Raw genomic sequence first — 23,013 nt, 5'->3', positions numbered from 1 at the left:
TTGTGGACACGGTGCTCACAGAGGCGGCTGTCTTTCCGGGTGTTAAAGGAAGCTGATGATGACTTGAATATGGGGGTGTGAGAACGTGCAGCTGTGTGTGTGTGTGTGTGTGTGTGTGTGTGTGTACATGGGTGTGTCCCATACACAAACATCCTCATTGACTGAAAGTTCACAGGGGGCTGAGCACAGGGACAGGTGGTAAAAAGGAAACATATGGCAGAGGTGAGCTCTTCCCTCAAGGAATTTATAGTCTCATGGTGGCAGTGAGGCCTGTGCAAGTGAAAAATGATTGAGTAATACAAAAGAGATAAAAGCAGGTGACTAAGCAGGCAAAACCAAGTGTTAAAGAGCGTGTGGAGATGGACAGCAGCAGGGGAGGGCAGGGTCCTGTCAGCTGAGAGAAGACTGCCCCCGGGGGAAGGCACCATGGGGCCATCAGCAAGACTCGTATTCTGCAGGGGGGTGGGGCCACCAGGCTTGGGGAAGGGGAGAAATGGTGTGCCCTGATCAGCAGCAGGCAAAGGGGGAGCACGGTGGGCACTGATGGGAACTAAGCAGGAGTTAGTGGGCATGTGGCAGCGTGTGGTATAGAAGGGTGCATGGATGAGGTGCGAACCAGCGCTGTCTGCGGGCTCTCTTCAGATATGGCCCCTCAACTCATTCGGTTGGTTCCTCTACAACGTGGAAGCCACCTGCCGAATCCAAGGCTGCTGTGAGGCCGATGCGCAGGCAAACCGTCATGAATCACAGATGAGCCCAGAGGCCAGATTGGGCTTTGGGCATACAAGGTGGAGGGGAGAGGGATTAGAGCTGGGTGAGAGGGGTTGGACAGAGGTACAAGTCCAATGTGTTACAGGCCCAAATTTAGGAAGGGGCGGTGTGGCCTTTGGGACAAATGTCAGTGAAACTGGGCCAGCCATGGTCAGAGGGCATCAGGTCAGGCTCTTTCAGCTTCACTCTTGTTCCCTGTTTGGGATGTGGTCATGCTTGAGCTATCTGACTATCTCCCTTCACTAGCTCTGTGAACTCCCAACTGTCCACAGGGTTACACTGGGTGACACCATGCATCCATGGGAACACGGACCTGGTCCACATGGCTCAATTCTGTGCCCACAGCACTTAGAACACTGCCTCACACACATTCGGCACCTACTGTCATCCCAACGAATGCAGAGGGCGTGTGTGAATCGTGCCCAGCATGGAGGGGAAAATGGTGGGGAGAAGGAGCTGTGTAAAGGCAGGAGGAATAGGAAGGCAGGATTTCATAAACTAGAAGAAAGTTGGCTTGCCCTTCCAGGGCCTGTGCTGTGGTCCTGGCAGGCCAATATCTGATTGAAGGCCTCCATCCAGAAGTGTGTGGAGTTGGATAGGTTCTTCAAGACTTGTCACTTGCTCCCTGCACTTGTCCCGCAGAACTCCAAGGTGGGGGGAACTCGGTAAGCTGGGAGCAAATCTGTTATGGGTCATTCAGTGGTAGACCCAACTAGTCCAACCCCTTATCTTGAGGATATAGAAATTGAGGCCCAGAGATGTGAGGTGGCTTGTCCAAGGTGACACATGGATGTCAAGATCTCCCATTTGTTGATCCTATAGATGTTGTCTTGAGGTCACGGAATAAAGAGAAACCCTGCGGAGGGTTTCAGCCCCTGGCACTGAGCAACGTTCCCTGGCCCTCACGGTCCTACAAATTCAACTAGAATAATGTCGCACATGCTTCTCAACCTAAACTGTCATCCATGCCTAAGTCCTAGGGAGGAAAGGATCCAGTAGGACTGGCTCAAGTCAACTACCCTTCATGGATGCCTCTCTACCTGGCTCTTACAAACCCACTTTCCCTTCCAGTCTCTGGAAGCTGTTCCTGCCTGTGCATCCAGAAAACACAAGTGGTTGGTTACAGCACACATATCCTAGGACTCCCCTGTTCCTCCGAGGACGCCTTCCCATGGAAAGAAAACTAGACCAAAGTGAGCCCCAGGGCCTGTACTCCTTGGCTCCATATCCTGGTCTCCTGGGGGCTGGTCCAGCCTGGGGCTCCACGAGTCCCCAAGCGCTGTGCGGGTGCTTCAGAGAGCGCCTGGCCTTGGACTTCTGACAGTGTGCAAGGGCGGCTTCTACATTTGCCACGCCCCGTGGGTTCATCTGGGCACGCATCTCCGCACCTTTGGTGGTCTCCCGTGCCCTTGTTCCTCTCCGGCCTGCCCACCACTCCAGCGTAGTCACCTCTAAAGAGGGGTTGCCGTGTGTTACTTCTCCCATGGGCAAGACCTACCGGCACTTCACGGCACCCACCAAGGTCAGGCCTCTGCTGGGCTTGCTCCTCACAAGGGGTGCTCCTTCTCACTTTTCCAAAATAATCGTTGCATCTGTGGTTCTCCAGCCCAGAGCGCCTTTTGTCTTTCACTCAAGGATTCAAATGGCCTCCTTCTCCCAGGCCCAGCCCATGCCTCACCTCTTCCATGTAGCCTCAGGGCCATATAGGTTTGTAGATCATCTAGATCCAACCCCTCATTTTCTAGATGGGGGAACTGAGGCTCAGAGAGGGTAGTTGAATTGCTCAAAAGTCAAATCACTAGCTGGAGACTGCAAATACAGATTTCCTCACCCTGCAGTAAAATACCTTTGCACTATTCCCGGCTGAAGAGGGTGTGTCTTCTGGAAGGGAAGGGGATTTTAGGAAGGTATGGACTATCCCTAAATCCACTTGATCTCCCGTTGTCCTTACAGCCAGAAACACACAATTAAGTGCTTAATTAGAAGCTGCTCTGCATTGTTATTTAAATGTTTTCAAAGTAGACTGTAAGCCCCCTGAGGGCAGGGAACGTTCCCTGTGCTATGGGATCCTATCCTCTCCTAAGCCCCTAGCACAGTGCTAGACACAGGAAGGTGTCCTATGATGGCCCATCTGGGAGGACGATTTTCCCACCTCCATTTCTGGTGGCAAGCAGAATGGCACAGAAGCCAAGGGACCCTGCCCAGAACTTAGGAGTCCAGTTCCTAAGTTTTCACGTGAAGGGAGGGGGGTGTGCACAAGAAACTGTGGTTTTGGCAAAGATTCAAAGGGACTGATGGTGGGTGTCAGGCCGCATAGGTTTAGAGCTTCCTTGCTTGCTGCCAGTGTCACAGGAAGGGCACACCAGCCACTGTGTTTTCTGGAGGACGGGCTAGGATGGAACCTGAGGACCCCAGCCACGGTGGACGGCAAGTGTCTTTGCGGTAGGCACCTCCTTTCTCCCTTTGCCCCCTTTCATGCTCCTCCTGGCTTCACCTACTGCTCTCTCCTTCCCCTCCCACCCCGCCCCTCAGAAAGCACTTGATCTTGCCGGAGCCTCCTTCAGGGGACAGTCTGAGCACTATCCTAGCCCAGGGTGGGGGCATTGTGATCTTGATGTCTTAACAGTGGGACTCAGGCATGCTTTACTTTGTGAGACTTGTACTCTTGGGGGACCGTCGTGGGCTCAGGTGCCAGTTCTCAGCCCTCAGAAAGCACAGTGCCTGGACTGGTGTAAGGGGGCTCATGATGTCTTTGGTGAGAGTGATCCAGGGAACTGGAGAAATTCATCTTGGCTTGGGCAAGACACATTATTGTTTTCCTTTTCTCTCTGTATCCAAATTTGAAAGCGTGTCTTTGGGAAAGCGGTTTAAAACAGATTTACAGATTGGCAAGACGCTGAGGGCACCTGGGGAGGGTTCACCAGCGGAAAGGTTGCACCAACTCTGCTTTCAGGGCAGCCCGGAGCCTTCTGTGATTGGTGGCTCCTGCTCAGCACACCTGAAGGCCTCCTTCACTCAACCAATACCTTTCGGGGCTCCACTTTCCTCTCCTCTGGGGCCTTTGGGCAACAGGCATGTAACAATACCTTTCCTGGCTTCCCAGTGGGTGGAAGTTGGTCAAGGTCACTGGGTGAGAGCAAATGGCTGATGACATCCACCCGCCCACTCACCTTCCTGCCAGCCTGGGGGATGTGCTGTTTGCACTCCCAAGATGTCATCTGTGCGTTCCACATTTTCTTCCCTTCCCCCAAATGGGGGAGGTGATAGAGTGCACAGAGATTACTTTATTTCCCATTTTCCTGGAGAGAAATCTAAAGCTCAGTGAGGGGTCATGGCTCACACAGGGTCAGGTGAGTCGCCTGAGGCGTAGCAGTGTCCAGATGTCCATGAGTCTTCCTTCCTGCTCCCCAGCTTTGGTTGGAGGGGGACCAAGGCCACCTTCAGTTAGCCATCAGGAGGCTACGGGGAGTGGATCCTCTCCAGGAGGCCAGAAGGGCTGCTCAGAGAAGCTAGTGGAAGGGTTATGGCTGGGAAGTTTTTGCCCCACCACTGTGGCAATACTGGGCAGACAGAACAATTAATGGCCAACGAAGACAGACTGGCAGGGTGGCATTCCAGGGCCCTCTTGCCCAGATCAGACTCAATTAGAGCGTACAATTACTTGCAGGAGTGCTGTGGGGTAGCTGCCTGCACATGCCATTCAAGGCTGAATGGGGGAAATGGTTCTCTACCTGGCTCCGGGCCAGCTAAAGCCACCATCGTGATCTGCGGGACTTACGTATGAGGGGAGAACACATCTGATGTGAAAATCTTTAGGACACTCATTCCAGTCTACTTTCAAGAAACACCACCCTTTGACTCCGGCCTCCAAATCTCATGGGTAAGGAGTCAAGGTCCCAGCTTCCCCATTAATGCACAAAGCATCCACTTCCACCCCAGAATTTACACTGGCTTTGACAGATGGGGAGGCCTTACCTCGAGTTTCGTTTTCTTTGGAATGGAGAGAGATGTTCTGTCCTTCCTGAAGATAGACGAAGAACTGGTAGCGGTGGAAGCCACTTTGTGCTGGTGGGGAGGGAGGCTGGTAGGCTAGGGGCAGAAGAAGGACAGAGGATGGGCCCCACACCCCACAGAGCCCAGAGCCCCCTGGCTCTTTTCTCTCAAGATAATTCTTTATGCCTTCCATGGTCCCCACTGACCTTCCTGGGGTCCCAGCCGGGGGCTTACCCCACTGCAAACTACTAGGATTTATCTTTCGCAGGATCTCACCTTCAGTAGTTTCCTTTAGGAAACACCTTATTTTGGGTGGTGGTGGGAGGAGGAGGAGGAGGAGGAGGAGGAGGAGGAGGAGGAGGAGGTGTGAGCTGCTTGAAGGTCTTGGGCACTGGTGGGATTCCTGGGCCTTACTTGGCTGGTGGGTGTTGGTGTTATCCCTTTGCTGTTTTAGTCTATCCTGATGGATTTCCTGCCTCAAGAGAAACCCATCCTCCTCTGTGAGAGTGTTTGGCAGCGGATTTTTATTTATTTTTTCAGCATTTCCTTATGAACTCAATTCCCAAAGAAGCCAATTTCTTGGCTGGATCCGGAGGATCTGGAAGTGGTTACGGGGGTGGGTGGGACTCGGTTCAAAGGTTTGATCATGGAAGTGTAGGATCTGGGTGCTCGGGGCACTGGGAGCCCACTCAGGCTCTTCCGGAGGAGAAGGCCCATCTCCCTCCCCTTTGCCCTCGGTGCAGGAGGCAGATCTTTTTCTAAGGTAGGGGGGTAGTGGGGCGGGGACATCGCTCATTCTTTCCCCAAGTCTATGCAGGGGTTTTATGGGCCAGACTTTTGCGGTTGGTTCCAGTGGGGCCTCCTGCCAAACCGTGTGCCTCTGCCTCCTCCCCTTCGCCTCATCTCCCTTTCTAAAGAGCCAAGAATCTTCCTGGGGGTGGGTGGGGATGGAGTGTTTGCAGCGAGGATGCTGGTGGGAGGGAGCTTGGTTCTTTATGGTCACCTCCCTCTCCTGGTCATTAGACAAGAGGGACTCGCCATTTGGAGCTGTTGGAATTGTTCCTCATGGTGCACTTCCGGCCACTGGGGCCTCCAGCATGCTTGCAGCTAGGGGAATTCCTGACTATTCATCTCTCCCTGAGTTTTTGGTTGCAGATCTGATACACGTGTGTGTCGTGTGCGTGTGTGCACGCGTGCGTGTGTTCAGAGTGAGCACAGCACAGGGTGTGCCAGGAGCCCTGTGAGTTTGTATGACTTGGGGTCTGTGCTGGGGCAGGTGCGAGTGCTGGGAGAGTGTGCTTGTTCGCTGAGGCTGTTTTGGAGGGTCTCCGTCAGTGTGTGTGCAGATGTGGGTCATTATTTTTTTTTTCACAAACACTGCCAACGCTGAGAAAGGCTGCTGAGCATAGGTGGGTGCCAGCGTGTGTCCTTCACGTGCATGGTGTGTGGAGGGCAGATGCGGCCGGGTCAGCTTTGAGCAAGGCCAGGGGCTGCTGGGTGCCAAGCTCACTGAAGTGTGGGTGTGTGCCACACTGCCAAAGACTGGTGTCCGTGCGTCTGTGTGCATAAGGCTGTGGTTGGAACTCACTGGTTCAGTGCAACTGGGAATTTATCCTCAGGAGAGATGGCAGACTGAACCCCCCTCACCAGGGCTTTCCTGAAGAATCCCCCCTCCAAGAGTAGAGGCGAGAGATTATGAGGAGGAAGGGAAGGGATACACATGGCGAGCCACTTCTTGGTGCCAGGCCCTGACTAAGTGCTTTCCCTTGTGATATCCCCTTGACCCTCACTACAACTTGGTAAGATGGGTGTTGTCGCCATTTTCTGGATGAGGAGACTGAGGCTCTGAGAGGTAAAGTCAGGTGGACAGTAAACGGTGGAGCTGGGATTTGAAGCCAGGCCTATCTGGCCTGCGTTGCCTCACAGAACTATGAGGCTCATTTATCTTTTTGCTCAGCCCTTTCCGGGGGGTCTACAGAGCCCCATGCAAGGAGATCACATGGGACTGGGTACAGGGGAACACAGGAAGGCAGGCGGAGGGAAGAGAGGGACCCACCAATCTCTGCCAGTCACTCTCCTGAAGACCCTTGCCTTTCACGCTGGCCCCACCCCTTACCTGTCATGAGACATGGGACAGGTGGGTCTGTGCCTCGGTTTCATTCTCTTTAAAACAGACATACCGGTGGCAGGGGTCTCAAAGCACCGTTGTGACCATGACATTAGAGCATACAAGTAAGCTCCTGGGCCGGCACTTGCACACTGCGAAGTCTCAACATTGAGTTGCTTCATTATGGTTCTGGTGGTCATCACCGTTGCCCTGGCTGGGGCAAGGGGTGTTTGAGGGTCATACTCACCTGACAGCTCCTGGCCCTGAATCTTCCCTTTCTTCATATCAACACCCTGAAATGAGAGACAGACACAGGTGTGAGAGACTCCTGGGGCAGCGGAAGGCCATACCAGCACACTTCAGTCCAAGTAGGTTTTGCTGACTTCTTTCTCTCCCTGAGGGAGTACGATGGAGGAGTAGGAACATGTATGGCTGCTCCTGGGATGCGTTGCCAGAACCGGCTATAGGGTTTGGAATGGTGCCTCAGGGGGTCCAGGGAGAGAGGACAGACACAGGCATCGCTGAGGGTGGCCTGGAGGTGAGGGACGGACCCCCTGAACATGAGAGGACACTTCTGGAAGGGCACTCCCATCATCTGCGCCCCTAGACTGGGCATAGGACACGACTCTCTGCCTGTGGGGTCTGGTCAGATCTAAGGCAGGGGCTGGCAATCCTCACAGCCTTGCTAAGCCAGCCCATCCTCTCAGGTTCTCTTTGGGGCCTTCAGAATATTAGGCCAGTGGCTTCTGAGTAACCAGAAGGGCAGGGAGGGCAGGAGGAGGTTGGACCGCTGATTCTGAGGCAAGGTCTTGATGGGACTCAGCCCACAACCTCTGGGCAGATTCTTTGGCCTCAGTTTCCCTCTTCTTCCTTCCCCTCCCTTTTCCCCTCTGCTCCGCGTCTGTGGGATAATGAGGCGATCCCGGGGGCGGGTGCTAATTATTGTTTGTGCAGGACTGGGAGATGCTCAGATGAAAGGGACTGGAGCAGGGCCCCTGGGTCTGTGCCACAGCTCGGGGCCCCTAGGTGTGGGGTTTTATAGCCTTAATGATGGTGATTAGCATGGCTCTTCACTGGTTCTGCCAACACCTAACTGTGCCCTGGCTGTCTTTCCACCAAGCCCTCCTGAGGCAGCCTCTGCTCCTTCCCCTCACAGAGGTGCTCAGGATGAGGGTTTGGGAGCACGGAGCTAAGAGATCTCTCATTTCTCTGTGAAGACTCTTGGGGTCAGTTGGGTGACCCAGCTCCTCGTGCGGGTTACCTTCTACAAAGTCAGAGCCCCACCCCCGTCTTCTTGAAGCCCCCTGATCTCTTCCCCTTTGGGCTGTAGCTTGTCCACCAACCGTTCTCACTTTGGGCCTCCTTTGCCAGAACATCCCCTCCCCCAGACTCGTCCCTGGTTGGGAGAAAGGGCAGAGGACGGCAGAAGAATGGGTCCCTCCACCTTGGGCCCCCTTCCCACTTGGTTTTCCTCACCCTGGGCAGGTGAGATCTCTGTCCTTTGGCACCCTTCCAGCCCCCTCGTGCAGTCTTGTCTGCTCCAGAGCGTCCAGGCAGCCTTCAAATTTAGTCCCTGGGACAGCAGGGCCGTGCGTGGCCAGCTCTGCCTTGGCTGGCTTTCCGCACGGTCCCCGACTCCCCCAGTATCGGGCAGTCTTTCCCAGGGCTGGCAGGGGGCCCAGGTGTGGCCAGGGGTTGAGAAGCCAGGGGACGCCAGGGTAGAGGGAAGGGGTTGGGGAACGGAGGCCCCTCCCCTGATTCCCATCTCTCCCAGGAGAGGACGTGAGGGCCCAAGCCTTAGCACCCACTCTCCCGAAATAGCTCTCTGGCGGCTCTAGGGCGACTGAGAGATGGGGACTAAGCCCAGAGCGGCCCAGCCCAGCCTGCTCTGTGCTCCCAGCCTCCCCCTCACTCCTCTCCAAGTCAGCCCAGCCAGCGGTTTGTTTAAACAAAACAATAGCAACCTAAGCTGGCTGTTTCTTTTCAATTCCCCACAGGCTTGGGTCCCACCCAGAGTGATAAACAGGCCTCTCTCCTCTGTGTGAGTGCAGGGAGGGGTGAGGGTGGGGGCTGGGGCCTGTAAGGTCAGGGAGTTTGTGCAGAGCAGCATGGAAAGTCTGATCTGTGGCCCTGATCAGGGTGGAAAGGCTCTCCTACCCCTCCCTTTCACTCCAGGGAGTCTTTTCTCATCAACTGGGGCCAGCTTGGCACAGACACACGCACACCCGCACACCCGCCGATTCATTGAGTAAAGCCAGCAGTCCTTCCTGCCTGCCTCCCCTGGCGGAGAGCTCAGCTGAGGCTGCTGCTGGGGGAGCGCGAGCAGAGGGCACTGATGGCTTCAGAGTTTTCAGGGTCTCTCTGGAGCTTGTTATACAGACAGGCACTGGTCCTTAGAAGGAAGGGCAGGAAGGCTCTAAGGAAGCGCCAGGCTGTAGAGGCGCCCCTGCAGAGCATGTGGTCAGTGTGGCTGGTAAGTACTCAAGTTGGGTTGAGGATGGGCTAGGCTTCCTTTGGGTATAAGCCTTCCCCCATTGGTCTGTCCTGGGGGTGGGCAAAATTTCTACCATATAATCAACACGTGGTAGGAGCCTTAGGAAACCAAATTCAAAGGGTGAGAAAGTTGAGACTCCAAGGAGCTCAAACTGCTTGTCCAGAGCCACAGAGAAGTGAGTGGGAGAATCTCAGAATATTCCAGGAGGAAGGTGCCTTAGACCCTCGGACCTTTGAGACCCACTAGCTCAAGATCTTGTGTCTTTTGACCCACAGTGACATCTTATGCTTTTCCTACAACGTCATGATGACCCTATCACTTCCCCAGGAGGCACTGTTTTAGGAAGACTATTATTAAAATACACAGATATCACGTGGAGGACTGGGGCCACAGCGGAAATGGTTAAATAGTTGCCTGCCCCGCCCTCCAACCCCATATGAAACCATGAGCTCTTCCGAAATGTCTTCATGGATTAGAGTACCACAACTAGCCTGAGATGACCTTAGAAAGCTGGAAATCCCTGGGGATGGATGAGATTCTGGGATATTTCAAGGGTGGGGGGCTGGGGTGGGCAGTGGGAATCTATGGGTCTAAGCACTTCCTAGGGAGACAGGACTGAGCCTGAGGGTGGGCAATGAACCTAGCATTTAAGGAACAGATCCCACACCTGTCAAGTCTGAGCAGACAAGAGCTTTGGAAAGAGAGTCTGCAGTGGGGAAGGGGCTGCTGAGAGCTCCCCGACACCTGGCCTCCTCACCTGGACCCCTCCTGCCTGGCCTTCCCCCTCCCCCAGGTATGCTGCTCCTCTTTAAGATGGGCCCATCCCAGACAAAACCTCCTTTCCCTTACTATAGCTAAGACAGATTGACATTTTCAAAAGGAGCTTGTCTAAATGCTAAGGTTAAAAAAAGGAAATAATTATAGAAATTACAAACAGCATAGAAATTGTTGGGTTTCTGATCCTCAAGAACACCGAAAAGCCCAAGATGGCTTTCTCAGGGTATCAGGACAGGAACACCTGAGGTGTTAGGGCAGTGTGTTTAGGAGGATGCCCAGGGCCCTTCTAAGTGTTAGAGACTAGATGACCTTAGGGAGGCAACTCTCTCCTTATTAGCATCCTCTGGCAAGGGGAGGAGAGGTGGAGGTGGAAGATTGCTCAGTAGGACCCTTAAATGCCCGGGATATAAGAACAGTCTCCTCTTTTTCTTAGAAGTTGGTCCCCAATATGTGTGCACCTGCATGTGTGAATGTGTGCATGTGTGCATGTGTGTGCATGTAGGGTATGTGCACAACTGCTTGGTGTAGGAAGAGGCACAAATTATTCTAAATGCAGAGAAGAAGCTTGACTCTATGGACACTCTGGAGGAATTTCTGGGCTTATAGACATTAGTTGGGAGCTGGCATATGAGATGCTTAAGAGAAGGTGAAATGTGACCAAGAGTCAGAGAGTCACAGCGTCACCTCTGGCCTCCAGAGCCTGCTTTATCACCTGCACAATAGGGCAGACATGCTGGCGGGTGGGGGGTGTTAATATCCTCTGACAACAGCTCCTAACCAATGGCTGCTAGAAAATGAGGCACAAATACTGCAGTTCCTCATCTCTTGGGGGAAATGATGGAGCAGCATATTTCAACACTGGCTCCAGGTACCCATAGTGGAACTTGTTTGCTCATGAACCTTGACTGAGTGCCTTCCTTTTGCTCTCTTACCCTCCCCCTTGCTGGTGCTTCCTTGTGTCCCTTTGAAAATACACTACTTGCACTAGACTCCTTGTCTCTGGCTCTGCTTTGGGGGAACCCACGCTAAAATAGTAAGTCCAACAGACGTTTGTGGAAGGAGCAGAGAGATGAATGAAGGCTTTGTCTAAGGTGTCATGGGTAGCTGGCCTTGATGCCAAGACTAGAAGCCTCTACTCCTGACTCTGTCCCATATCTTCTGACGGGACCACACTGCTACTGTCTGGACCTGGATCCTTCTGCCCTTCCGGGCCAGGTCCCAGAGGTCCCGGATATATTAAGCCCTTGGAGTACCACAAACAGATGCGCCAACTAGATGAAAGTCACTTCTATCTTTTGTTTCTTGTCCATGGGGACACCAGAGAGTGACATTTCCTGAGAATCAAGGGTCCAGAGGCACCCCTTCCCCAGCCTGGAGAAGCCTTAGGTAAAGGCTTCTTGAGACTGGTGGCCAGATTCGGGTTGTGAGGTCTGGTGGGTGGGGCCCCCAGCATGGAGGCCAGCCCAGTTTCCTCATTCCCCTTCAATTACCTACAGGCAACTGTCCGCCCACCGGGGCATTTGTGGAGGCCCAGGGACTGGTGCCTGCTGACCCCTGGGGTAGAGGGTCAGCAGCACATTTCGTAGAGTCTGCGGGAGATGATTTAATCGCTTCACCCACTTCTTCCAATCTAGACAGGAAGATTCAATCACTTCTCCTGCCTGGCTGCAAACCTCAGTCAGAGTGGTAACTTTCACTTTTGATCACAGGGTGGGTGGCGCTGTCAGAAGAGTCCTGAACTTGAAAGGTGAGTTACAGAAAGATGTTGTGGGGATAAGGGAGACTGAAGGGAGAAATGAACGAAACAGTACTTGGGGTGCGGCGGGGGAAGAAAGAAAAAAGGGAAACTGGAAACAGAGTTCCAGGCTCTCTGACATGGGCACCAAATGAGAAAGTTCCTTTGCTGTTTTGCACAGCTGCCTGCAAGCTGCCAAGTGGCAAAGGATCCAGGAAAAGGCACAGGATTGGAAAGTGCTACCCAGCAATCTGTGTATTCTGCAATTAAGAAGGGGTAAGTAAAAGGCACTGACAGCTCCCGGGCTCTGAGGTCTCCAGGGGCTGTGGCTGCCACCTAACACCAGCCCGGAGAGGACCCAGCCCTGAAGACCGGTGCCTGCTTCAGGGGAGAGGCTGTGATCAATTAATCCTGTGGCCTGCTTTTTTGCCCTGAGGCCAGGGAAAGGAGGGCTGGCCGCTGAGGGAGGTGAAATGGAGTCTGTGGGAAGTGGTGAGAAGGAGTCACTCACCTGAGCCCTCTTGGGGGCTGAGTGCTTCTAGACTCCAGGGTGTAGGATGGCCAATTATTTTGTGTACCCAGTTTCCCTCAAGAAGTGTCAACATCAAAGCCCTGATAGTCCTCTTCCTGGCACCTTCATGGGCAGTGGGGCTGAGTGGTGAACAGTCTTTAGATAATGTGCCAGTGGGTAGCCTGCAGACTTGGTATCCTGGCACTGACTCGCAACAGACCCCTGGGTTTTGACTCCTAGTGTGGCTTCAGATCTGGAGTCAGTTACCTCCTCGGGTATCCAGATGCCAAAATGGGGAGCGGTGGGGTGTGGCTGAGGGGTTATTATCTGCTTCTTGGAGTAAGTGGTTACCCAGATGAGAGAGAGGAGCCTTTCCCAGGGGTTCAGCGTTCTTCATGACACTGGGTTAAGAGGCAAGATTTCCCAAGGCCAAGGTCAAGGTTGTCTGTGGCTTAAAAAGTACAGGCTGTCCAGGCCCTTTGGTCCAGGCCCTTTGTTCCAGGCTATGTGGAAGTGCATGTGGTTTCCAAATAAGTCACAGTGTCTCGCACCTGTGTGTATGTGGTATTATCTAGCATGGAGTTGGCCCTGAGGAATGATGGCTGGGGAGATGGGTAGATAAATGAGTCAATGAATGAGAAGCCCTGTGCTGGAGACAGAAATATGAATGAGACCCATTTTACGGTATTGAGGAACTCGTGGTCTAGTGAGGTAGGTAAACCAACAAAGAAATAACTCTATTATAGGCCTAAATAATTGAAGTCTGTGAGGAGTGCTGGAGGAGCACAGAGAAAGGAAGTTGTAACTGTCTGGGGGTAGTGATTAGGAAAATCCACTGAAAGGAGGCTGTACTCTCTCTGGGCCTTGAAGGACGTGTAGGGGTTTTTTAGTTTTCCAGTGGAGAGATAGGGGAGGGGCAGCTTAATTTGAGGGAACTATATTAAGAATGTGTAAATATGCAAACAAGACATGAAAAGGGCAGGTGGGTCTGGAAGAAGCTCAAGATAAGGCTGGAAATGTAAACTGGGGTTAGGTTTGAATGGCAGGCAATGCTCCTGAGGATCAAAACCACCAGCAACCTACACTTTGGGTCTACAGCCCCTAGGCAAGACTTCTTCCATATGCTTAGCAATCGTGTACCCAGGAGAGTCATCAGAGTGGGCCAGTGGAGCTGTCTCTGGTCAAGAAAGTGTCTGGATGGGGCCGGGCTTTGGAGCACTACCCACGTGGCAGGTCAGAGCTGCGTGGGGCTGAACTCCACCACTGTGGCCTCATTCAGAACAGGTGAGTCTGGGACTCCAAACACAAACACCTCTCTTTTACAAATGATAATTTTGTTTCAGATCATTAAAGTACCACATGCTCATTGTAGAAAAGTTTTAAAACACAAAAAAGAAAAAAAAATTCTAGAAAGGAAAAGAATCCCCCAGATCATTCTGTATAGAGATAACTGTTCTGAGAACACCATGGCTCCCTTCCTTGCATTTGGGTCCCAAAGCTTCTTGTCACACGGGTACCAGGTTTGAGCCTCTGGTCCTTTTGGGGCCTGCACTGGCTGGACTCCCCTCTGACCTCTTGTGGAGGAAACTCCTGAACCTCTTTCAGTCTCTGAAGCTCAGAGACTGGTTTAGACCTCAGGAGAAGGCAGATCCGCTCCTCTTTGCCCCTTGCCTACCACAGATCACCGATTCTCTGGATGCAGCTCTGGAGCAGGGTTAGAGAGGGGGAATGGGAAGGAAAATGGAATAAAGATCATGGGTTCTTATTGAACCTGCTCCACTTAGAAACAGACAAGACATATTAGATAGTTTGAAAGCAATATCATGAGTCGGTAGCTAAATATAATTATTATGCATCGATGTCAGTTTAGACTGAAGATGGCCATTTCTAGATACATGGAACAAAAACCGAGGCTTTCAGAATCAACAACAGGTCTCTGGAATGCCTCCACTATCTGGAAGCATGTAGAGAATTGGCTGTTCTTTGTAAGCATATTTCCCTGATTTCTTGAAACTTATAGTTTTAGTTCCCCAACTCCTCTCATCTTAACTATTTTGGTTAGTGATCTTATTAAACACTAGTTCTTATCTTCTTAAACACACACAGAGACTACCTTATGTAATTTTAAACACCACTGTGGTTGTCACAGTGAATAACCAGTTTTGCACCCTGCTATAGCACCAGACTGCAATGCTAAAAAACAAACAAAACGAACGGGCCATTTGGCCTTCCGCCTGCTCAAACCTCCTCAGGAGCCAACAATTTAATATTTATGTGGTCGTGGTCACCACATAAAGAAAGGGGAAACACCTCTTGCCGGGTGCTTACAATGCGCAGGCACTCCGCCAGCGTCTTTACACAGGTTAGCTCCCTCTGGTCCCCATCTTCCTGGACATTTCCTGCTAAGGAGCAGTGACCCTCAGGAGACCCACCACTTGGAGGACGGAGGCCACCTGCTCTGCTGAAGGAGTTGTGCTTCGTGGTCTGATTTTTGGCAGCGGCAGGAACTAGGGGAGTGGTGCCATCCAGTTAAAAGCAGCCCCACCGCATTAGTGACTGAGTCGTTAACACAGCCGTCCGAAAGGGCAACCTGGGCTTCAGTCCAATGTCATTACCAATTAGCTACATGACTGTGAGCAAGACGCTTACTTTCTCAGTGTCTCAGTTTCCGTACCTATGAAGTGGCAATGATAATGATATCTGCCCTGGTCTCCCACAGAGCTGTTGTAAAGATGAAATTAGGAAGTGGAATATTCTCAGGTCTCCCAGTGCTGACCCAGTGTAAGGGTCATCATGGTCCCCCTTCCCCGGGGCTGCCCACTAGGGGTGGGGTGGGGCGGCAGGGGGTGGGAGGGGACGGGAACCCATCCTGCCAGCTCCCTCTTGCTGTGGCAGTCCTGAGAAGTCTCCTGGCAGGGTTGGTCTCATGAGGCTGATGGCTCTGCCGTGGGCTCAGAGGTTGCTCGGCTGTGACCGTGGGCCCGTCCCGCTGGGTCTGCACTCACCCGGGGTGTGTGGAGCGCATGACACATAATGTTTATTAATATGCCTTGATGAGGGGCATTAATATCTCTTAATGACACCATCTGAGCCCGGCTTCCTTCTTTCTTTCACTCCTCGCTCCTTTCTCTTCCCCCCACCCACAGACACACACACACACGTGCGCGCGCACACACACACACACACACACACACACGCAGACAGAGAAAACGAAGGACAGGAGGGAGAGCTGTCGGGAAGGAAGGGCTCCAATGGGAGTCCCCTCATGGGGCAGACAGAGGATCCTGGATGAGGGAGGCAGGAGGCTGCTGGGGCTCTGCTGTCAGGTGGAAACTTGGCCAGAAACTGCTGGGCGATGGGAGCAAGGGAAGCAAAACAGTGGCAAGACTTTTCCAAAACTGGTGGGGAGGAAGGGGAGTGGCAGGGGCTGAGACAGGAGCCCAGGAGCCTCAGGAGCTGAGGAGGGGCTGGGTTCCTTCATGGGAGCAGGGAGAGAAGATGAAGTCTGAAGGTCATTCGCAGGCTGGGTCTTGGCAGGGAGGTGGGGGGGGCAGGGTGAGAGAGAAGGGAAGAACAGTGACTCACACTTGCTCACACACACACTCACGCATACATGTGTTCACACACTCATAGCCCCCCACATGCATGCTCACATATACATGTTCGCACACGACCCTCACACTCACATACTTAGGCACATGTGCTCCCACATACCCTCACACACTCACATAGATACATGTTCACAGCCACACACACGCTCGCATATAAACACAACATGCTCACACACACACATTCACACACATACGGCTGTCATGCTTCCTTATGCACATGCACCCACACACATGCACCCACACTCACACATGTCCACAGTCACATACACATGCTCACACACACACACATGCATACTCATACACATACACTCACATGCTCACACATGCAGGTTGCTGTGCAGCTCTCTGCACTTGTGCACTTGTGCACATACACTCTCACACACACGCTGACATAAACACATGTTCACAGTCATGCACACACGTGCATACTTACATGCACACTCACGCATCTCACATATACACACTCACAAATACGATATGCTCATAAAATATGTGCTCATACATACATGTACTCACACACTGACATATATACTCACATATTCACACATACAGCACACTCACAAATGTATATTCACAGTCCTACAGATGCACAGTCATGTACATGTACACATACAATATACATGTACATAGTCACACACACATACTCACAAAGTACACACACACACACACACACACACACACACACACACTCCCTCTCCTAGGCCACCTGGCACTGGTGGGCATGTCAGGATGTCAGGGGCTGAGTATGATGGGAAGACCAGGGTGATGGGGCGTTTGGAAGGGGCTGGTGGTGAGGCTAAAGCCTGGACTGCAGGATTCGGACAAGCGGGTGTGGGAATCTCCAGGCCCCTGGCAGGAGACCAGGACAAAGAGATGGCTGATTAGGATTGTTGTTTGTGAGTAAGAACAGAGCTGTTGTGCTGCCCTGTGAGGGCCGATGGGGTGGGGAGGTAGGATGGAAGGGGAGCCCTAGCAGGAGAGGTGGTCAGCAGAGTGGGGAGCACCAACCCTGCCCCTCCCAGCACTCCAGCATCGAGCTGCAGGGTGGTCCACTCGCCTCTCCGTGCCGTATAGAGGCAGAACAGTTGGGAAATGGGGGTAGTTAATCCCCCAAATAAACAGGGCTTGGGAAACTGCACCCTCCGGAGGGAGCAAGCTACATCCTCAGGCCTGGAGCCTATCTATGGTGGCTGCACCCCAGGAGGGAGGACAGGAGACACTGGCGAGGGCCAATAATCTGAGACGAGGACCCCAGGTCAGACCTTTGCTTCCCAGGGGCAGCTGGACCAGAGGGGGCCCAGCAGTCCCCTAGTGCCCACCTGGCCTGGAGAGGGTACCCCAGGGCTTATGGACGATTGGGGGCACTGGTGTTTGGACCACTCCGGGGTGGCTGCGAGAGCTTGATGGGGGCTCCCCTGGGTTCTGTGGGGTGGGGACCACCTTCACAATTGCCGGGAGGCTTCTCAGAGCACCTGGTTCAGCTTCTCCACTGGCTCCTCATTCCACTAGTCCTATCTCCTCTCTTTTTGCCTGAGAGGTTTCTCACCACTCCCAACCCTGTCTCAGGAAACTGCCAGCTGCCTCTGGGCCATTCTTCCCTCTCCACGTGCCGCCTAAGAGAAGCTGGTAGTCCTAGAGAAGCAGGCAATGGGGCTGGGGGGCTGCGGGCATGGAGTGTAGAGGGGGGCGCCCAGCAGTCATGGGCCCTCTGTGGCCTCCTGGGGGAAGGCAGGTAGCAGTGGTGGGAGTCAGGCTCCTGGGCTCTGTTCTCTGCTTTCTCTTCCTCCTCTGCCCTACTTTAGGCTTCCAAACTCAGTTCTAGTGGGAAGATAAAGCATAATCCATAATTTTGGGCCTCCTCTCTCCTTCCTTGCCAGAGGGCCCAGGACTGGTAAGACCTTATGAAAAAGAAGAAAGAAGAAAGGAGTGAGGAGGGAAGGACGGAAGGAAGAAAGGAAGGAAAGAAAGAAAGAAGGGAGGGAGGGACGGACAGACTTTCTGGAAAAAAAAGCTTGGGGATCAGGATGCTGAGCAAGAAAAGATGCTGGCAAGACCTGGTGGTTCTGTGAAACCCTGTACTCATTAGAAAGTGTGACAATAGGGGCGCCTGGGTGGCGCAGTCGGTTAAGCGTCCGACTTCAGCCAGGTCACGATCTCGCGGTCCGTGAGTTCGAGCCCCGCGTCGGGCTCTGGGCTGATGGCTCAGAGCCTGGAGCCTGTTTCCGATTCTGTGTCTCCCTCTCTCTCTGCCCCTCCCCCGTTCATGCTCTGTCTCTCTCTGTCCCAAAAATAAATAAACGTTGAAAAAAAAAAAATTTAAAAAAAAAAAAAAAAAAAAGAAAGTGTGACAATAAATAGAAATGCTAAGTCTCATTCAAATCACATCTTGCTCTTTCCACAGGGGCTGACAGTGAACTTGGCCTTGCTGCCCTAGCCCTTCACTACTCAGAACAGCAGCAGCATCACCCGGGAATTTGTCAGAAATGCAGAATCTCGGGCGCCACCCTGGACACACGTGAATCAGAATCTTCCTTTTAACAAGAACCTGCAGTGATTCATACGTACATTAAAGTCTGAGAAGCGCTGCCTCAGAGTCCTGCTCTCAGACCTTTCTGCCCACTTTCCCTGGGGTCTCTGGACTGGTGGCAGCAATGGTGGGAACGAGCCCAGCTCTTGTCCCTGACAGGTCTCCTTCAGGCTTCGGAACCTTTGGAATCACCCTTCCCCGGCAGCACGGACCGGTCCTGAAGTGGCCCCAGCTCTCAAGTCTGACTATTTGGACTGGTCAGACTCCTGGGCGGTCAGAGGAGATGGGTGGACTGGAGGCGTTGGGGCTTGGCCAGGACTGAGAAGACACCAGGCACATCCTCTCTCTAGCACCCCCACCTGGAGTTGCAGAAACAGCCCCAGATCAGTGACTCTCAGTGTCACTTGCTGTTCTGGACATTTGAGTTTCTGGCGTTGGGCAGGGCAGTCCCTCCTGCTGGTGGAGGACCTGCGTGGGGGACCTGGGTGCAGTTTGATGGGCACTAGCAGGGGATGTTTGACACGCCCATGGTAGCTCCTTTCTCCCTGATCATGCTCCTCACTCCTGACCCTCTTTGGGGAACGTTTATTCCCCAGGTGTTCAGGGACCTCCCGGGAAGGAAGAGGCAAGAGAGCATTGTTCTTCCTTGTAGCCTGTAGACCAGAGGGGGGTTGCATGAGGCTCCCCAGGTGTGTGGGTCAGGGTCTGCTTTAGGGCCCTGGTCCTAGTAGGAGGCCTGCCACTAAGTGACTTCCTCAGGTTTCCTCCCTCTGAGATGCCCAAGTAAAGCCGTCATCCATGGCAAGCTGCCAGTCTGCCCTCTCATTCGTTGGCCATGCCAGGGCCTGTGTGGTGGGCCTTTGCACCCCTGCCTGTCTGTGTCAGGCCAGGCTCCTTTTTCTGGGCCAAGGGAAATGTGAATGTGACCTGCTGGAGGTCTGCCAGGACTGGGGCTTGCTCTCTCATTCTGTTGTGTCACCTTTTACAGTGCCCGGCAGGCAAATGCCAATCTGGGGAGCTTGGCAATTACGATGCAAAAACAACCGAGACTGAACTCTGTAAACACCCTGGCCTCACAGTTGCTCTGCCTCTGGAATGCTTGGGGACTGACATAACCCTGGGGAAGAGAAAGGAGATCTACAGCCCTCGCTGGCAAGGCCAGTGGAGCCGGGGTCACTAGGCTGTCCCTTTAGGGGTGGTCATCTATTGGGGGGCCTCTCAGCTGAGCCCCGTGGGCTGATGGGAAGGCAGGTGGAGAGCTAGGCTTGGGGCAGTTGCCGTGCTTGGCTTCCTGCCCCATGGGGATTGTCATCAGTCTCCAAGTGTGTTGAAATGAGTCTTTGCACAAGCTTGAGGAGGGCCCAGCAGTTCCAGGTGACAGTGCCCAGGGCCATGAGGAGATGGGAGGAAAGGGGATGGGGTGACAACAGGGAAGAATCCCAAAGAGGGTCAAGGGGCCTCCACAGCTGCTGACTCCCCAAGCTTCTGGATCCGGGGCTCGGTCTGCCTATCCCTGAACCATGTGGCTGGACCTCAGAGGCCTTCCACCCCAAGAGTCTGCGATTCTAGGATGCCAGGCTGATCCCAAGGCTAGGCCACAAGGAGCCGAGACAAACTTCTCCCCAGAACTTTTTATTGTGAGCAGTCAATTGCCCTGGCATCTAAGGCTGCAGTGCACAAGCAAGGGGTCTTTAATGAACGCAAATGACAGCTGATTAAGCTGCCTCCTCTCTGTGGGGTCTGGCCACGCTCCATTCGGCCTCCATGGCCTGCACCAGCAGGGTGGGCTCCAGCCTATTACCACTGCGCTTGCAGCCCTAATGGGGAAGAGGGGCAAGCCTCCCAGCCTGCAGTCCTGTCATGCATGAAGGGCTGACCCCTGCAGGAGTGGGTTTGGCCCCGCCACTCTCTCTCTGGGTGCTCCCCTACAGGAAGGGGGCAGCCTGCAAGGAAAGATGCAAGCGGGTGCTCAGTGGGATTTGTGCAAAGGGGTTACATTTGGGAGGTAAGTGGGGGCACTGTCTAGACAACGGCAGATGGTTTGTTTATGTTACTTGCCGACTGTGGCCTCAAGAAAGCAGCAAGTTTCTCAGATCCTTCGCACTGTGGGAAAAGGCAGAGGGGGAAGGATGGGGGCCACAGAGAATCCCTCTTTCTCTGCCAGGTCACCTGCCCTGGCTCCTGGCTGATATCAATGAAGTCCACATTTACTGTTGTGCTAGGTGCCAACTGCGGTGCAGGTGTGCGGGTGGTTTACAGTCTGACAGTAACACAATGAAGGGGTAGTTACAGATGTGATGCATGCTAGCAAGAGGATTTACAGAGGGCAGGGAGGGCTTCCTGGAAGAAGCAGAAAGACTCCCCACCTGATAGTGGTGCTTGGCGGGGGGAGGGGCGGGAGAACTGTGCACTGGGATGGAGAGGCCCCTATTTCCAGACTCTAGGTACTGGGCGTGGGCTCTTTCAGGGCCCGTATCACCTCCTTGAGTTGAGGGAGGAGTAGGAGAGGGAGTGAGTTAGGACTGGAATGGAGGCTACTGACCTCCTGGGCAGGACCCCTGGCTGAGAAGCAGAAGCAGAGGTCCCTTCTAGGGGAGAAACCCCTCGGTTTCTATTGCAATAAAGAAGGGGCCCCAAGCTCTCTCCTGCCACAGCCTCTAATGATGGGGTTGGGGTGTAATGAACATCTGTGTACTCATAAAACAGCCTAATGACCGCCCTCATTTCATGGACCCCTTTCATCTTCACCCGTTCCCAAACCAGAAGGGACCATCCTGAGGGCTGAGACCCAGAGCCTGGTGGCAGCCACAGACCCCAGCTGTTCGGGGTGGGGGCCAGTTGGTTCCTGAGCCCCTCGGGGGCTGCCTTTTCCTCTTCCATCCCTTATCTGTTTGAAACAGCTGCGAGAATTTAGGTCAATGGCTGACCAACCTTAGGAAGTGGGCAGGGGTTGGGGAGGGAGGAAGCATGTTCGCCCTGATTCTTAAGAACGGTGGTGTCGACACCTGTAACACGTGGCGCAAGGAAAGAGCGTCTAGCACCCGCTGCCTGCACCACGCCCCCTTCTGCCCAGGTACTGATAGGAGCTCACAGAATCATCCAACACCTGACAAGAGCTAGACTTGTGCAGGGAGGGGTTCAGCCTGCTGAATCACCAGCAACACCTGTGTTTTGCTTGGGAGGTCTCCCGCTCAGGGACTAGCCAAGCCTGACCCTGTTTGGCTTCCTGGAGCTTGATGAGATCACAGCCCCGGGTGTTGTGGCTGCAGGCCAGTGTGACCTGCTATGCAGGGAGTATTTTTAAAGAGATACTTGCCCCTGTGTTCCCAGCATTAGCTCCATGAAGAGACTCAAGTTTTTCCGAGCCCCACACCTCTCCCAAATCTGATTGTAGAAATTGGTCAGGGGAACATGAGATCACTTGGGATGAAATGGGAAGTGGAAATACACAATCCAGCAGTCCACTTGCCATGGACAAGCCCCTCCGGGGGGGTGGGGGCCGGGGTGGGGAGGAGTCAAGGGATCCGGGACTGGTAGCATTAGAGGGAGGTGGGATGGGCAGTCCCCAAGGATGGAGACAGTCCACTTTGCCTTCCCCAGAGCTATGGAACTGTCTAATCGTGGTCTTCTGCTCAGAGCCTGCAGAGAAGCCACGGGCCACCATGACAGGGTCTGCCACTGGCAAGAAACTCATGAGTGAGTCAGCCTGCAGCCTCAGTGTTCCCATCCAGGCGCTGGCCCAGCCCTGCCTCCAGGCCATTTGCAGATAATTGAGGTCACTGGAGGGCAGAGACTCCCAAGAATGCAGGTTCCTGTGCCCCTCGCCAATACCCTATTTTCACGTCCCCTCCCTTTGGACACAATTGCCCCTTTTCAATGTAGGGCAGAAAAAGCACTGCTCCCAGGTCACACTTAGCCTCTCAGCTGGGGGCACCAGACTAGAAAAGGAACATACAGAAGCACAAGTCTTAAGTCTTTGCTCTGGGAGAGCAGGGAGCTGGCAGCTAAGGTAAGTCACTGGGAGGTGGTGTCATGGTTGGTAAAGCAACCACCACCATCCTGGACGTGTGTCAGGCACCTTTGTGCCACTGTATCATCTAATCTTCCTTTTACAAGGAGGCAGAAAGGGCAGAGAGTATCACCCCCCCCCCCCCAATCTGCAGGTGGGGAACGCAAGCCCTTGAGAGGTTAAGTGACTTGCCTGAGATTACAGTCCCAGTCGGCGGCATATCTGGGAATGCAACCCAGGTGTCCTGGCCCGTGCTCCAAACCTCCTGACTCATAGCCCAGTGTTCTTTTGCCTACACCTCATAACAAGGGGGCTGTGTTAAGGAAATCAGTTCTGAAGAGATGACTTGTGTCCCCTTTGCTGGAATCTTCTCGGGTGACCCTGGATGTGCTTAAATTTGGCTGTAAGACCAGTTTAGATCTCCCCACATCTCTCCCGAATCGCATCCAGGCCTGGAGGCAGGAAGCTCTTCTGACAG

The 23,013-nt window shown here is 53.5% G+C and overlaps 1 protein-coding gene and 1 long non-coding RNA gene across 6 annotated transcripts in view; one reads left to right on the top strand and one right to left on the bottom strand.

Annotated features, from left to right (window-relative positions):
• LOC147581571 (uncharacterized) overlaps positions 1-19,604 on the top strand; it is a 46,681-nt gene extending 27,077 nt beyond the window's left edge. Inside the window, exons 2-4 of the long non-coding RNA XR_015250044.1 lie at positions 11,852-11,889; positions 12,059-12,153; positions 18,401-19,604. This is a non-coding gene — a long non-coding RNA (uncharacterized LOC147581571). The remainder of the gene's footprint in view (positions 1-11,851; positions 11,890-12,058; positions 12,154-18,400) is intronic.
• Positions 1-23,013, bottom strand: part of PEBP4 (phosphatidylethanolamine binding protein 4) — a 215,675-nt gene that overhangs the window by 6,331 nt on the left and 186,331 nt on the right. For all 5 annotated transcript variants that reach the window (XM_086703479.1, XM_086703481.1, XM_086703478.1 and 2 more), the window contains exons 5-6: positions 7,119-7,164; positions 4,747-4,860 (exon numbers count right to left, since the gene is read on the bottom strand). In XM_086703479.1, coding sequence (XP_086559605.1) covers positions 4,747-4,860; positions 7,119-7,164 — 160 coding nt within the window. The remainder of the gene's footprint in view (positions 1-4,746; positions 4,861-7,118; positions 7,165-23,013) is intronic.

This window comes from Puma concolor, chromosome B1, assembly GCF_028749965.1.
Source record: "Puma concolor isolate L17-30 chromosome B1, mPumCon1.1.hap2, whole genome shotgun sequence".
Taxonomy (NCBI): domain Eukaryota; kingdom Metazoa; phylum Chordata; class Mammalia; order Carnivora; family Felidae; genus Puma; species Puma concolor.
Note: the sequence above shows the minus strand (reverse complement) of the source record. Positions and strands in the feature narration are given on the sequence as shown.